This window comes from Lobosporangium transversale, assembly GCF_002105155.1.
Source record: "Lobosporangium transversale strain NRRL 3116 chromosome Unknown BCR41scaffold_3, whole genome shotgun sequence".
NCBI classification, from domain to species: domain Eukaryota; kingdom Fungi; phylum Mortierellomycota; class Mortierellomycetes; order Mortierellales; family Mortierellaceae; genus Lobosporangium; species Lobosporangium transversale.
Window position 1 is genome coordinate 1,154,967 of NW_019028981.1, and position 13,599 is coordinate 1,168,565.

Genomic DNA, 13,599 nt, shown 5'->3' on the forward strand with positions numbered 1-13,599 from the left:
CAGCAATAGCAAACAGAGTAGGGTTGGCAGGACATTGACCCATTTCAAGAGAGTAAGCTGTTAAGTAGTTATCTCGCCTTTGTTCATAATGTTGCTTGCATGGTTGATAGCAACCAAACCCTTGTGACTGCTGAGCAGATCAATCGCGCAGTTGGATGTCAAACGCTATTTGACTGCTTAACTGTTATTACTATTTTACAAGATTCCCTTCATCCACATTTCCTTTCCATTACATTCAAATAATAAAGAAAATGTCCCTCCATGCTCGACGAGTCGTCGTTACTGGGCTTGGCCTTGTCACTCCACTTGGCATTGGTGTCCAACAGACATGGTCCAGACTCATTGCATCAGAATGTGGAGTTGTCTCTTTAAAAGACTTGCCTTCAGCCCATGCTTCTCTCCCTGGTTTTGATACATTACCTTCTCAGGTTGGAGCTGTCGTAAGACGTGGAGGCGGACAGGACCTTGGAGGATTTGACTCTACAGAATGGCTAGACCGAGGGGTAAAAAAAAAAGTTTTTTATTTCAGTAGCAACAATCGCAATCATGTTCGACTATTTCTGATTTAATCTGTGCTTTTTATCACATTTTACTCAATATAACGTAGGATGAGAAGCGGATGGCAATGTTCACTCAGTATGCGATCGCTGCAGCAAAGATGGCGATCAAGGACGCAAATTGGGAAGAGATTACTGAGGATCAAAAGGAGCGCACAGGAGTTTGTCTTGGATCCGGAATTGGGAGCCTCGACGACATGGCGAACACAACTCTGTCCTATGCTGAAAGCGTAAGACTTTTTCTATGTAAATGTCTAGATTTATCTTTTCTTTTAGAAAGCCGACCAACTTTTTTTATATATACTCCTCTTTACAGGGATATCGCAAGATGAGCCCCATGTTCGTACCCAAGATTCTGATCAATATGGCAGCCGGCCACTTGACTATGAAGTTTGGTTACAAGGGTCCAAATCACGCAGTCTCCACCGCTTGTACTACAGGGGCCCATTCTCTCGGCGATGCGATGCGCTTTATTCAGTACGGTGACGCGGATGTCATGGTTGCCGGTGGATCTGAGGCCTGTATTCATCCTATAGCAGTCGCTGGCTTTGCAAAAGCCAAATCTTTAGCGACCAGATACAACGACGCGCCTCAAGAAGCCTCCAGACCTTTTGATCGCGATCGTGATGGCTTTGTCATTGGTGAAGGCGCTGGCGTCGTTGTCTTGGAGGAATATGAGCATGCTCGGAAACGAGGTGCTCCCATCTATGCAGAATTGAAAGGATATGGACTCTCAGGTATAAATGAAACACCTCTTATTGCACTCTCTTTCTCGTTAAGATCTGTTGATTTTACTCCGTGAGTACTCATATCCGCATTTACGTGTTAATTTTGTTAAGGTGATGCTCATCATATGACAGCACCACCTGAGAATGGCACAGGAGCCGCAATGGCGATGCGCAGAGCCTTGAAGGCTGCACGGTTAACACCTGCAGATGTCGGATATGTAAATGCTCATGCAACATCAACTCATCAGGGCGACATTGCAGAGAACCGTGCCATCAAGGCTGTCTTCGATGGTCATCACAACTCCATTGCTGTTTCGTCTACGAAGGGCGCTGTGGGTCATCTTCTCGGTGCTGCGGGTGCTGTTGAAGCTATTTTCACTATCCTTGCTGTTAAAAACGATATCCTGCCTCCGACATTAAATCTCCATAACTTTGACGATAATGGCGAGTTTACATTGAACTACGTCCCACGAAAAGCCCAAGAAAAAGTTTTGAGTGCTGCTCTGACAAACTCTTTTGGATTTGGAGGCACAAACGCGTCTCTGTGTTTTGCCAAAGTCAAAGAGAGTAGTGAGCGACGTAGCTAATATATAGGTCTAATAAAAAAAAACACACACGCGCATTACTTCATTAGCGATGGATGTTGAATTTATGTAATTTATTCTAATAAAAAAGAGAAGGAAAATAAGGAATAGAAAGCATCAAACAGTGCAAAAAAGAAAAATAAGTAAATAAAAAGAAATCGTATTCTTTTCTTTGTGCGTATAATGTCATCATCCTCATTCATGGTCATCGTTCATTCCGTCCTCCAGCAATAGGTTAACCTTTTAACGATCGACCTCTCCGAACACAATATCCATGGTTCCAATCATGGTGACGACATCGGGAATGAAGTGACCCTTGGCCATAAAGTCCAATCCAGCCAAGTGGGCGAAACCAGGGGCACGAATCTTGCAGCGGTAAGGACGGTTACTTCCATCGGAAACAAGATGGACACCTAAAAAGTAATAGTTGGTATTAAAATAAATTAAAATTGAAGTTGAGAGATAGCTAAATGAAAGGTAGAGCCTTAAAAGCGATATTACAACGCAAATCTACGTACCAAACTCTCCCTTGGGCGCTTCGACGACGGTGTAGGTTTCACCAGGGGGAACAGAGTAGCCCTCGGAGTAGAGTTTGAAATGATGAATCAAGGCCTCCATGTTCTCCTTCATGTGAGCACGGCGAGGGGGCGAGATCTTGAGATCATCAACACGGACGGGGCCAGGAGGCATGTCATTGATGCACTGGTGAATGATGCGGAGAGATTGACGCATCTCCTCCATACGGCATAGATAACGATCAAAGCAATCGCCCTTGGAGCCGACAGGAACATCAAAATCAACAAGGTCGTAAGCATCATAGGGTTGAACCTTACGCAGATCCCAGTTGACACCTGATCCACGCAACATCACACCGGAGAACCCCCAATCAAGAGCCTCCTTCGCAGTAACACGGCCCACATCGACTGTACGTCCCTGCCAGATACGGTTTCCAGTGATCAATTCCTCAGCCTCATTCATACGGTCTCCAAATTGGTCAGCCCAGACATGAATATCTTCGAGCAATCCCTTGGGGATATCAAGAGAGACACCACCGGGGCGAATATAGGCAGCATGCATACGAGCACCTGAAACACGCTCGTAAAATTCGATCAGCTTCTCACGTTCCTCAAACATCCACAAGAAAGGGGTCAGAGCTCCGACGTCCATGATGTGAGACATGACTGACATGCAGTGGTTCATAATACGGGTGATCTCTGCAAACATAGTACGGATATATTTGGCACGAATTGGTACTTCAATATTAAGAAGCTTCTCGACGGCTAAAGAGTATGCCTGCTCATTGACCATCATGGAACAGTAATCGAGACGATCAAACTGTCAAAAAAAAAAAAAAAAAAAAAAGTATTCAAGCATCGTTGTGAAGTCGGTCCAGAAAGTGTACAGAATTATGTATATATTTTTCCCCCATGGTATCCCGAGCGGTTCCATTTCATTCGAAAAAGACAATGTTGGATAAAAAAACAAAAAGCTATTGTCAGTTCACATCTAGTTTCACTATCATTTACAGATCAAATTATAAAATAAAATAAAAAAAAAAAAAAAAAAGTATTGCATTTTTGACCGGTTCTAAAAAAGAAACTTACGTAAGGAAGGGCTTGAAGATATGTCTTGTACTCGATCAACTTTTCAGTACCACGATGCAACAATCCAACATGAGGATCGCATCGGAGGATCTCCTCTCCTTCCAACTCCAAAATCAAACGCAATACTCCGTGAGCTGCAGGATGTTGAGGTCCAAAGTTGACAGTGAAATGACGTGAGGTAACATCGACACCGTCATCAATCTCATCCTCTGTGATGGTTGTACCCGCGCCAAGAGGAGCAGTTGCACCATATAGATCGCGGTCGAAATGACGATGGTGGTGTGAGTCACCTGCAGCGGTCTCCGTGGACATGCACTTTGCAAACTGCAACCTGCTACTGCGAGCAAGAAGAGAAGGCGATGCCATGTTGAAATATGTCGAAGGGCGAGAAACATTAGCAGCGGTCCTGCTCAACAGTGTTGCCGAACGGCGTGATAAAAGGCGAGCAACAGAAGCCATGTTTGTGTCGTAAAATAATCAAATAATCCACTGATCCTGAAGTTGGGTTGGTAATTGATGTAGAAAAAAGAAAAAAAGAACACAATAACAAAATACCGCAGCAAGACAAGCTTGAGCAGATAAAAAGGATGGAGAGAGAAGAAATAAAGGAGAGGTGAGAGGTGAGAGGTGAGATGGATGTATTTTGTGCTTCGATTGATGTGAAATTCTTTTTTTTTTTTTTTTTTTTTTTTTTTTTTTCTCACTCCAAATCACCGAGCTCCGAGAAATGGCGACGGAAAAATAATTCGAGACAGGCTCAAACTACGTATTAGAAATCATTATAATGCTTTTATTATGCTTTTGAATTTATGTACAGTGTGAAATGACAATGTTTTTCTTTACAGGCGACCAGGCCCATACATTGTTTGTTCATAACTGGGCGGTATTTGGGGCATCATTATATTGCTATTTCTAGACGGCAATCCAGGTGGACTGACCGATCGTGGCCGTGGAAATCCGCCTGGGATCTTCCCTACCGTTGGCGAAGATGATCGTGGATACATCATTCCTTGACCGGGATATGAAGAGCTCGAGGATTGACCATAGTTGACACTCTGCTTATGACCGGCCAAAGGGTTGGCTCTGTACATGCTATAGTTGTCAGACAAAGGCCGAGATTGGGGCAGTGGAGGCGAAGGGTTCGAGGTAGCGGTTTCTGTGGAGCCGGGGGTAAAGGTATTAGAACAAGGAAAGGCGCCAGGGAATGCGCCAGGCAGTGTTGCTGTGGAGGTAGTTGTAGCAGGAGATCCGGCGGGCGATGAATGTGATGACTGTGGTGGCTGCGGTAAGGGCCGCGATGAGTTCCGAGATTGCTGCATCATCGGCTGAGGTAATGGTCGCATTTGTATTTGAGATTGCGGCGGGTACCCGCCCCCAGTGGTTATACTATTAGATGGATACAAATTGGAGGTTGCGAATGGATATACTGGTGGAAGATATCCTGTTCCATTAGGTGGTGAGACTTGGTTATTGATGACAGGCTGCGGCTGTGGCTGTGGCTGTACAGGTGGATAGAGGTTGGTGATGCTGTTGTTCAAAGGTCGATAAGCATCATTGACGTTATTGATATTGTTGTTAATGGGCATGAACGGCGGTGGTACTTGTTGTGGTGGATATGTATTATTCTGAGGCGGATACCCTGTATTAAAGGCATTGTTGCCAAGTTGAGGTGGGTATCCATTGACGGCATTATATTGAGGCGTTGGATATACCCCATGGAGATTGACGGTTGGACGGGGTGGGTATCCGCCTCCATGGATGTTATTAACATCGCTTGCGGCGACATTCATATGAGGCGGGTACCCAGCCGGATAAGCACCTTGAGGGAAAAATGGTTGACCAGCGCTCAGGTTAGGGTGTCCAGGAAAGTCATTCATAGACATATAAGGACTCGCGCTGTATGAATTGTAGGGGTTTTGACCCACAGGGGATATACGGCCCCCTAAAGTTGGGGGTGCCCCTGCGGATGTAGAATTGACGTAAGGATAACCTCCTGCATAGGCGGTTGGCTCTGTGGCAACGGGGGGTTTGTAGACGAGTTCCGAGTCCTCCGTTGCGGTAGTTGTTACTGAAGATACTGATGTTGTTGACTCTACAGAAGGTGAGTGGTCTGAAGTTCCATGAGGAGATGGATGAATAGGGCGACGCAGCGGTGTGCCGGCGGGGATTGGTGTACTAGGGGCACGGTTCATCTTGTGGAGAGGATGTTTAGGATCCTAAAAAGAAAAAAAGTCATAGCGTACACAGATCGTCAGCCGTTTGGTAATACATCATCTAGTAAAATACTTTAATATTCCCATGCGGGAGGAAGACGGAATGGGAAACAAGAAGATCGGGAAGATTGATCATCCATGTCACAGACAAAGCAACGACATCATGATTTCGCGTATTTTCAACCATTTTGAGAATAATCCCGCTGCGTGTGTTTCTTCATGATGCAAAAGCACTCTCCTGGGATACTTACATGAGAGTAGTAGGTCAGCTGTAGCATGAGTTCACCTGCTTCACGACCTTTATAATGCAGCTCGAACCAATCTATTAATACGTAAACAGGGGGAAAAAGGGGAAGGGACATTCAGTCAGGTCTGATGCAATGACAGAATTTTTCTTTTTTTTTTTTTTTTCTGTTGCAACATGGGCCATGCAGGACCAGATAAGTGTGTGCATCCAGCCAATTCTATTCAACTCGGAGTAAACCACATTCAATACCCGCAGTTGGGTAAAGACGCTGAAGCATAACTGCAGGTGTAATTTGGCATCATTCGACTAACCCTTTTTAACACATACCATCATGTTCGCCATATTCCAGAACCTTTGCCAGATTGATAACACAGTCGCCAATGAGCTCATTCTTCTGATGATCCTCATCTAAACATGTTACATACAGCGATGTTGCATCCTTGGCATCACTTTCATACATTGGTATTTTGATCTAGTCAAAGACAACATCAAAGAGAACAAAAAGCAAATATATTCTGTGAGTGGTCTTTTGCCGCTGACTATTACTATTTGTCCTCTTCACACCACTTTCTTCGCGATGTTGACAAACAAACAAAAGTGTTACCTGGTCATCCTTCCATCGAGGCCGCTGTCCACCCCGAACATCAGTGGTGCTTCTTCTGCATTGATTACCAAGCTTGAACAGAATGAATGGGCTTTGTTTTCCAAATCGTTCCCGGTTAGGCAGGTCACGTCCTTGTATAGGAATAATGATCAATTCGCCTAATTGTGTTTGTTGTGCACGAAAACAAAAAGAGTTGAGTTATACGGTACGAAGTATAGGTGAAAGGTGCATGATTCTTGAAAAAAATAAAAAATAAAATAAAACTAATAGGATAAATGTTCCTGAAGAAAGAAAGGAAAAAGCCATACCGATTGGAGTTTTACCCTCATCAGGGTCAACCAAAGGCTCTGGTAATGGTTTATTGACGTGGTGACGACCACCAAATAGTTTACGCATGTGTATGGTAGATGTATTGTATGCTTTGTATTTTGATATGAAATAGGTGTGGTTGAAATAGAATGGAGGATGAAAGAGTGAAAGAGGACGAAGACAGAAAACAAGATTATGTGGATGCTGTGCCTGTTGAAAAAGCTGTTTATTCTCGCTGTTTAAAATGGGGATAAAATCAAAAGAAGACAGAGAGAGGAATCTGTTACCTTTTTATATTTTTATACATGTTGCACCAGCTGACATTCTCCTCGCCATGACCACATACAGCATTGTTACATCTGTGTTTACAAACAAAGAAAAATAAAATAAAAAAATGCTCCGCCTCAAACAATTTCTTGTTTTCTTGGCTCGACCGAACGGAAAAGCCCTGTGTTTATTGCTGTTCACTGAGCCCAAGTGGACTCATCAAAAGAAAGTTATAAAAATGTGATGTGCGTCATTTTTCTGAAAAAGAGTGGCTGAGAGGATTACCGCTATCATTCTTGATCACATGTTGCAACCATAGCTCTGCTTCCCCACTTCTGTTTAAATGGAGCAAAATAAAAATAGAAACTTCTCTCTCTCTTTTTTTTTAACGCTCCATGAAGGAAAGAAAGCAGGTTTATTTTACTAGAAGGCACAATTGTACAAATCAACCCTCATCTAGGACTTTTTCTTAGAACAGACCCACAACGTTGCCTGTTTCAAAATCAATATCAACATCGTAGAAGCATGGACGAGTAGGAAGACCAGGCATAGTTTGCATCGCTCCACAAAGTGGGTACAAGAACCCTGCTCCAACCGATGCACGGATATCGCGAATAGGTATCTTAAATCCTACAGGTCGATTCTTCAACTTGGGGTCGTGTGATAACGACAAATGCGTCTTGGCCATACAGATGGGTAAATTACCAAAGCCCTAGATTGTTCAAGTTAAAAAAAAGCAATCGTTGATGAGTAACAAACCAGCATTGAATATCGATAGCTCCTCGCGTCTCGCGTAATATATTATTACCTGACGAGTGTAGGTTGCAATCTTCTCCTTGGCCAAGTCTGAAAGTTCAATACCATCAGCTCCATACATCTCCTTTGAGATTGTTTCGATCTTGGATGCGATATCCGACTCCAGTGAGTACAGATACTTGAAATTAATTGGTTTACTGCATGCCTGGATCACCGCCTGTCCCAGTTCCACGGCACCCAAACCGCCCTTTGCCCAGTTCTCACACGCAACAGCATTATCTGCTCCTGCCTCCAAAGCAATCTTACGGATCAACGCCATCTCTGCATCTGTGTCGGATGTGAACTTGTTGATGGCTACCACTACTGGTACTCCAAATTTCTTGGCGTTCTCAATATGCTTCTTCAAATTATCACATCCTGATTCCAACAGTTCCAAGTTCTCACTGTTGTAAACCTCAGGTAGGGGCTTGCCAGGTGTGACCTCGGGTCCACCTCCGTGCATCTTGAGCGCCTTGACTGTTGCGACAAGGACAGCACAATCGGGAACCAATCCGCTAGTGCGGCACTTGATATCAAAGAATTTCTCCATGCCAATATCAGCACCAAATCCAGCCTCTGTGACAACATAGCCCATCATCTCCTCATTCTCGCCAGGCTCGATACCAGCCAGTTTGAGTGCAATGCGGTCAGCGATGATGGAGGAATTGCCATGTGCAATGTTGGCGAAGGGTCCAGCATGGACAAACATCGGTGTTCCCTCCAATGTCTGCATCACATTGGGCTTAATGGCGTCCTTCATTAGCACAGTCAAAGCGCCACCAATGCCAATATCATCAGCAGTGACTGGCTCACCAGCTTTGCTGCTAGCAACCACCATCTTTCCAAGACTAATGAGAAGAGGGTTGTAAAAGAAGGTTGAATATATGGTAATATATGGTATTAAAGGCCAACACTACTAAGCACCACGAACAAACCGAGTCTTGTTCAAACTCAAAGGCTAGAACACTTACCGTTCACGCATATCCTTAAGGTCAGTGCTGAGGGCAAGAACTGCCATAACTTCAGAAGCGACTGCAATATCGAATCCAGTCATACGTTCATGACCAGCCTCGGTGTCATTACGTCCAATCTCAATTCTACGCAAGAAGCGATCATTGGTATCCATGACACGTTGCCAAGTAATCGTTTCAGGATCAATATCTAGACGAACGAAACGAGATACTTCTTCAGGTGTCAATTCTGCAGGATCTGTTTTATTGATGCCCAAACGCTGGAGGCGACCCAGCATCACGGCCGCAAAAACTTTCTTGCCCTTCTTAGTGGGGCAAAGGCGACTGAAAAGCGCTTTATCTGACTGGGTCTTCTCATGGAATATGCGCGCGTCGATGGCTGCAGCAAGCAAATTATTGGCAGCGGTCACCGCATGAATATCTCCTGTCAAATGTAAGTTGAACTCATCCATAGGAATCACTTGGGAGTATCCGCCTCCTGCAGCTCCACCCTTGATTCCAAATGTAGGGCCCTGCGACGGCTGACGGACACATCCAAAAGCAATCTTGTCCAAATGAGCACCTAATGCCTGAACCAAACCAACAGTAGTCGTTGACTTGCCCTCACCCAAGGGAGTAGGTGTAATTCCTGTGACGACAACATAGCGACCATTCTTACGGTGTGATAGACGCTCCAAAATATCCAAGCTGACCTTGGCCTTGTACTCTCCATAGAGCTCAAGCTAATATGTTGGGTGCATGAATGTAAAAATAAAAATAAAATAACAGTAAGATCAGTCCTCCATTTCACAGTTGTTCCACTGACAATGCTATTAGACCTTTGCTCGTTTCTCAAGTACCTCGCAAGGCAAAATCCCCAGTTCATCGGCAATGAATTTGATAGGTTTAGGCTTCTGAGCCAAGGCAATGTCGATGTCGTTAGGGACGGGGTCCAAGAGCTGCAATGGTAGAGGGTTAATGGTGCGGTGACGACCTTCATTCAGGAAACGGACAGCTGAAAGATAGGTATTCTGCATCAACATGGCCACAGTCATGGGACCAACACCACCAGGGACAGGGGTAATATGACCGGCGCGCTGCGATGCAGTAGCATATTCCACATCTCCAACCCAACGGATTCCAGCCTTCTTTGTAGAGTCTAGTTTTTGAGTAGGAAAAGACGTTAGTAAATTTCTTCATGAGATACTAAAAGAAAGTGAGATCTTGTTTGTCAATGTATGACAAGAGAAAGTTACGTTATATGCACTACCTTCAACAGCATTAGTTCCGACATCAATAACCACGGCTCCTTCCTTGATCCACTCGCCCTTAATGAATCCAGCACTTCCGATGGCAACAACAAGAATATCGGCAGTCTTAACAATCTCGGGTAGATTCATGGTCTTAGAGTGGCACAATGTGACTGTGCAGTTATTCTTGGTCAACAGGCTAAACACAGGAGTTCCCTAGGTATAATATAAATATATACCGATGCCACCAATGTTTTAATGCCGTTGCTACTTCTGCTACCATGATTTTTAATGCTTCCATGGGTATTTAAGGGCGTCTTTGGATGGCTAAGAATAATAGTAATAAAGGACAAAACTGGGCAACTTACAACAATATCACTGCGACCAACGACAACAGCTTTCTTGCCAGCCATGACCACATCAGTTGACTTGATGAGTTCAATGACGCCCTTGGGAGTACATGGAACAAATGCAGGCTCTGAGGCGCGCTTAGAAAGGTGGCCGATGTTGATTGCATGGAAACTAATAATGATTTTGGAAGCGATGTATATGAAAATAAAAAAGTTACTTGCTGAGTCGACTACAATGGATCTGACTATCCAGCCAATAAAAAGAAAGAATGATATGAACATACCCGTCAACATCCTTCTTAGGATCAATTGCCTCTGTGACGATTCTGTCATCCAAGTGATCAGGAAGAGGGAGCTGAACGAGAATTCCATGTACTTTAGGGTCATTATTCAAGGCTTGAACTCTAGACAACAACTCGTACTGAGTGATGGTTGCAGGTAAGTGGAAAAGCTCAAAATCCATGCCAGCCTATATTTTTTCAGAAGGAATGGCATAAGTAATTAATCTTCTTATACAACCGATGGTAATAAATACTTCCGTCTGTCTTGTTTAAAGTATGTGAAACCGGTCCTGATTTGTGTATCCTTCTTCTGCCAACTTCAGAAAAGAAAAAAAAAGAGTGGGGAACCGATGCGGAGATTCATTTTTTTTTTTTTTTTTTTTTTTTTTTTTTTCATTCTGCTGGAGCGGAACAAGGCTTTGGTTATTTTTTGCTAATCGGATTTTACCTCCTTGGCCGCCTTCTTCTTCATATTGACATAGACGCTCGAATCCTCGCGTTCTCCAACTTGAATGATAGAAAGCTTTGGACTGAAACTTGGAGCTGTCTTGCGCACTTCCTCAATTTGAGACTTGATGTCGTTGCGTAGTTTTCTATACCATTTTTAGATATTTATTTTGCACAAAGCGTGAGAAAGATGTTTTTAATGACTTTGAATCCTCCTATGAGCGCACGATACATCAATTGAAAGCGTCCAAACTCTTTCTCAGGAAAAGAGGGACTCATGCAAAAGAAACTTACTGGGCAATGGCCTTTCCGTCAATAATCTTGGCCATATTGAACGAACTGCGAGTGTTTAAAGCAAGGGTGGAGGTGTGCAAAGAATAAGGATGAAAATTAGAATGCCGGGGTAAGGAGCGAAGCGTGAGGAGGGTCTTGTAACCGAGGGGTCCTGAACGCGGTAAGGTGGAAAAGATGGGTCGAGAGAAGAGACTGAGAGTATGTGAAGAAGAAGAGGAAGGATAAGAGTGATGTAAAGAAGAGAAACGAGAAGTGGGGGACGATTTAAAGCAGTAGGTGAACAGAGAATGTGAGAGCCTTATTTGGGCAGGGACAGGCGTGACACGGCGGGAAAGATTCAATGCACTAGAGAGTGTGAGCACGAAGGATGGATGCAGACACGAATGCTGATGCGAAGAGGCATGAATGGTTCGATCGAGTGTCGACAGGACCTTCATTCAAACAGACTAATGAGTAAGAATGGAGCGTCTATCGCTCCCACGCTCAACTTTCTAAACGACAAAAAGGGGGGACATTCGGGTAAAAATGTCGCGAGTCATAACAAGAAGTCATGATCACGGGCAATGTGATTTTATGGGAACGTTGAACAGCTTTTTTTTGCGCCCACGAGAAGAATATCCAATCAAAGTAAAGTAATGCTTCCGCTACTCATTATAGCGTGGGAGACTAATTGAAAAGGGAGATGATTTGTATGAGCACCACGTTAATTTCAATTTTATTGTATCCAAAACATGCCGATATAATTGGGGTTCAGCCCCTTGATCAACGGTAACAAGGCCACGCTTTGGAATAAAAAGTTGATAGATTGATAAACGGTAGATCTTCCTCTCTTTCATTCAGTATGCATCCTACAAGATGTGTTCAAGTGTCCAGTTAAACGTAGAGTTATCACCAGAAATTACTTCCTTGAAAAATTAAACTATTCTATGTTATTTTATTTTACTTTATTTTATTTCCTATCCTTTTTTTACGTGATATAAACATACACAACGTGTTCTACTCATTCTTGGTGCAACTGTAAGCAACTGTAAGCACCTGCTTACGCCTAGTCTCGCCTTTGGTTGTGAAATATAGCAGGATCGTAATAAGTAATGAGAACGAAAGAAAAATATATTCATCCCCAAACTCCTTCAATTGATTGCCAATATTACCTATGGATTTGCTCAGCGACCATTACCCTCAATAAATATCTCCTTTGTGGATCGAGGTTCACCTGCAACTATTGGTATGACCCCTTTGCATTGTTGCAAAGGACCATTCTCCTTTAGTTTCTTTTCAAACCCTCAAAGAGCTACCCCCATGATTCTGCCGCTGTGCACTCAGGTCTAGTCTCCTTCTTATAGCCTCCATTTTGCTGGAATGAAGCCTGTTACTTAGTAAGGACAAATAACAAGGCTAAAAATGTATGAGGGGTATAGCTAGCGCCTCTATATCCATCTACTAAAGCTCCAAGTAACCCCCCTCTTCTGCTCCGTGGAGAGTGGAAGTTTCAGCTTCCCTATTTGAGGAAAATAGAGTAATAGAGTATTGTTTATTTGGTTGTTCTTATGTTTCAGCAACCTTGATATAGCTTCAGCACTCTTTGATTACTCAAGCGCACAGGCACGTCGGTTTGGGCCCTAGGATGTTTTCTGGAAAAGGATAGGAGGATAAAGAAGAGGTAAAGCTAACTACAACGCTGTCCGACAGAGTTAAACCATGACCTACTATATACCTAAATATCCTGTTTCTCTCTAGGTCATGCCCTGTTTTTACGTTGTCGGCCATGTTAATCTCATCGAATTTCCAGTGATGAAAATAAAGATAGATTACTTTCTCTGTTGAAAACAGGTATAAACCATGTATTACTTGGCTATATGGCTTTGAATCCCATACTCATTCACTAGTCGATTACTATGACTACTATTCACACTGGCTTTAGCAACAAAAACATCAGTGAACGATTCCAGGAACTATTCATGTCCAGAAAGCGATACATATTCACAATTTTTTTTATCAGATTATTAAATTGCTGCCACCGATACCTTCCATCCCTCCACGTACGAGGAAGGCAAGCCTCTGCTGGTCAAGACTGGACTTCACCATGTTTGAAAGCTTAATTCAGTCTTCTTCACGCTCC

General features: G+C 43.5%; 4 protein-coding genes across 4 annotated transcripts; 1 reads left to right on the forward strand and 3 right to left on the reverse strand.

Annotated features, from left to right (window-relative positions):
• The first annotated feature begins 202 nt into the window (after positions 1 to 202).
• BCR41DRAFT_317601 (3-oxoacyl-synthase-like protein) lies at positions 203 to 1,904 on the forward strand. The gene is made up of 4 exons (XM_022021284.1): positions 203 to 503; positions 608 to 787; positions 874 to 1,294; positions 1,397 to 1,904. Exons 1-4 carry the CDS (start codon positions 252 to 254, stop codon positions 1,870 to 1,872), a joined length of 1,329 nt encoding a protein of 442 aa, XP_021885592.1. The 5' UTR covers positions 203 to 251; the 3' UTR covers positions 1,873 to 1,904.
• Positions 1,905 to 2,112: 208 nt separating this feature from the next.
• BCR41DRAFT_299747 (NADH dehydrogenase I, D subunit) lies at positions 2,113 to 3,785 on the reverse strand (the record flags this gene model as incomplete). The annotated part of the gene is made up of 3 exons (XM_022020533.1): positions 2,113 to 2,282; positions 2,388 to 3,204; positions 3,474 to 3,785. 3 exons carry the CDS (start codon positions 3,783 to 3,785, stop codon positions 2,113 to 2,115), a joined length of 1,299 nt encoding a protein of 432 aa, XP_021885593.1.
• A 409-nt stretch (positions 3,786 to 4,194) lies between these two features.
• On the reverse strand, positions 4,195 to 7,105 carry BCR41DRAFT_346184 (hypothetical protein). Its single transcript, XM_022022835.1, has 5 exons — positions 6,846 to 7,105; positions 6,538 to 6,695; positions 6,261 to 6,405; positions 5,938 to 6,008; positions 4,195 to 5,689 (listed from the first exon to the last, which is right to left on the reverse strand). The coding sequence occupies exons 1-5, from the start codon at positions 6,931 to 6,933 to the stop codon at positions 4,313 to 4,315; spliced, it is 1,839 nt and encodes a 612-aa protein (XP_021885594.1). The 5' UTR covers positions 6,934 to 7,105; the 3' UTR covers positions 4,195 to 4,312.
• A 186-nt stretch (positions 7,106 to 7,291) lies between these two features.
• On the reverse strand, positions 7,292 to 11,989 carry BCR41DRAFT_346187 (formate--tetrahydrofolate ligase-domain-containing protein). Its single transcript, XM_022022836.1, has 9 exons — positions 11,481 to 11,989; positions 11,188 to 11,332; positions 10,743 to 10,927; positions 10,477 to 10,630; positions 10,129 to 10,324; positions 9,719 to 10,017; positions 8,880 to 9,601; positions 7,922 to 8,756; positions 7,292 to 7,825 (listed from the first exon to the last, which is right to left on the reverse strand). Exons 1-9 carry the CDS (start codon positions 11,915 to 11,917, stop codon positions 7,583 to 7,585), a joined length of 3,216 nt encoding a protein of 1,071 aa, XP_021885595.1. The 5' UTR covers positions 11,918 to 11,989; the 3' UTR covers positions 7,292 to 7,582.
• Between the last annotated feature and the right edge of the window lie 1,610 nt (positions 11,990 to 13,599).

Excerpts from the sequence above, each read along its gene's own strand:
- BCR41DRAFT_317601 (XM_022021284.1), top strand. The coding sequence starts at position 252 with ATGTCCCTCCATGCTCGACGAGTCGTCGTTACTGGGCTTGGCCTTGTC. Across the intron at positions 504-607 it reads CAGAATGGCTAGACCGAGGG|GATGAGAAGCGGATGGCAAT; the intron begins GTAAAAAAAAAA and ends AATATAACGTAG. Across the intron at positions 1,295-1,396 it reads GAAAGGATATGGACTCTCAG|GTGATGCTCATCATATGACA; the intron begins GTATAAATGAAA and ends AATTTTGTTAAG.
- BCR41DRAFT_346184 (XM_022022835.1), bottom strand. The coding sequence starts at position 6,933 with ATGCGTAAACTATTTGGTGGTCGTCACCACGTCAATAAACCATTACCA. Across the intron at positions 6,696-6,845 it reads TGAGGGTAAAACTCCAATCG|GCGAATTGATCATTATTCCT; the intron begins GTATGGCTTTTT and ends AAACACAATTAG. Across the intron at positions 6,406-6,537 it reads CTCGATGGAAGGATGACCAG|ATCAAAATACCAATGTATGA; the intron begins GTAACACTTTTG and ends GTCTTTGACTAG.
- BCR41DRAFT_346187 (XM_022022836.1), bottom strand. The coding sequence starts at position 11,917 with ATGAAGGTCCTGTCGACACTCGATCGAACCATTCATGCCTCTTCGCAT. Across the intron at positions 10,631-10,742 it reads CCTAAGAAGGATGTTGACGG|TTTCCATGCAATCAACATCG; the intron begins GTATGTTCATAT and ends AATCATTATTAG. Across the intron at positions 10,018-10,128 it reads CGGAACTAATGCTGTTGAAG|ACTCTACAAAGAAGGCTGGA; the intron begins GTAGTGCATATA and ends CTCAAAAACTAG.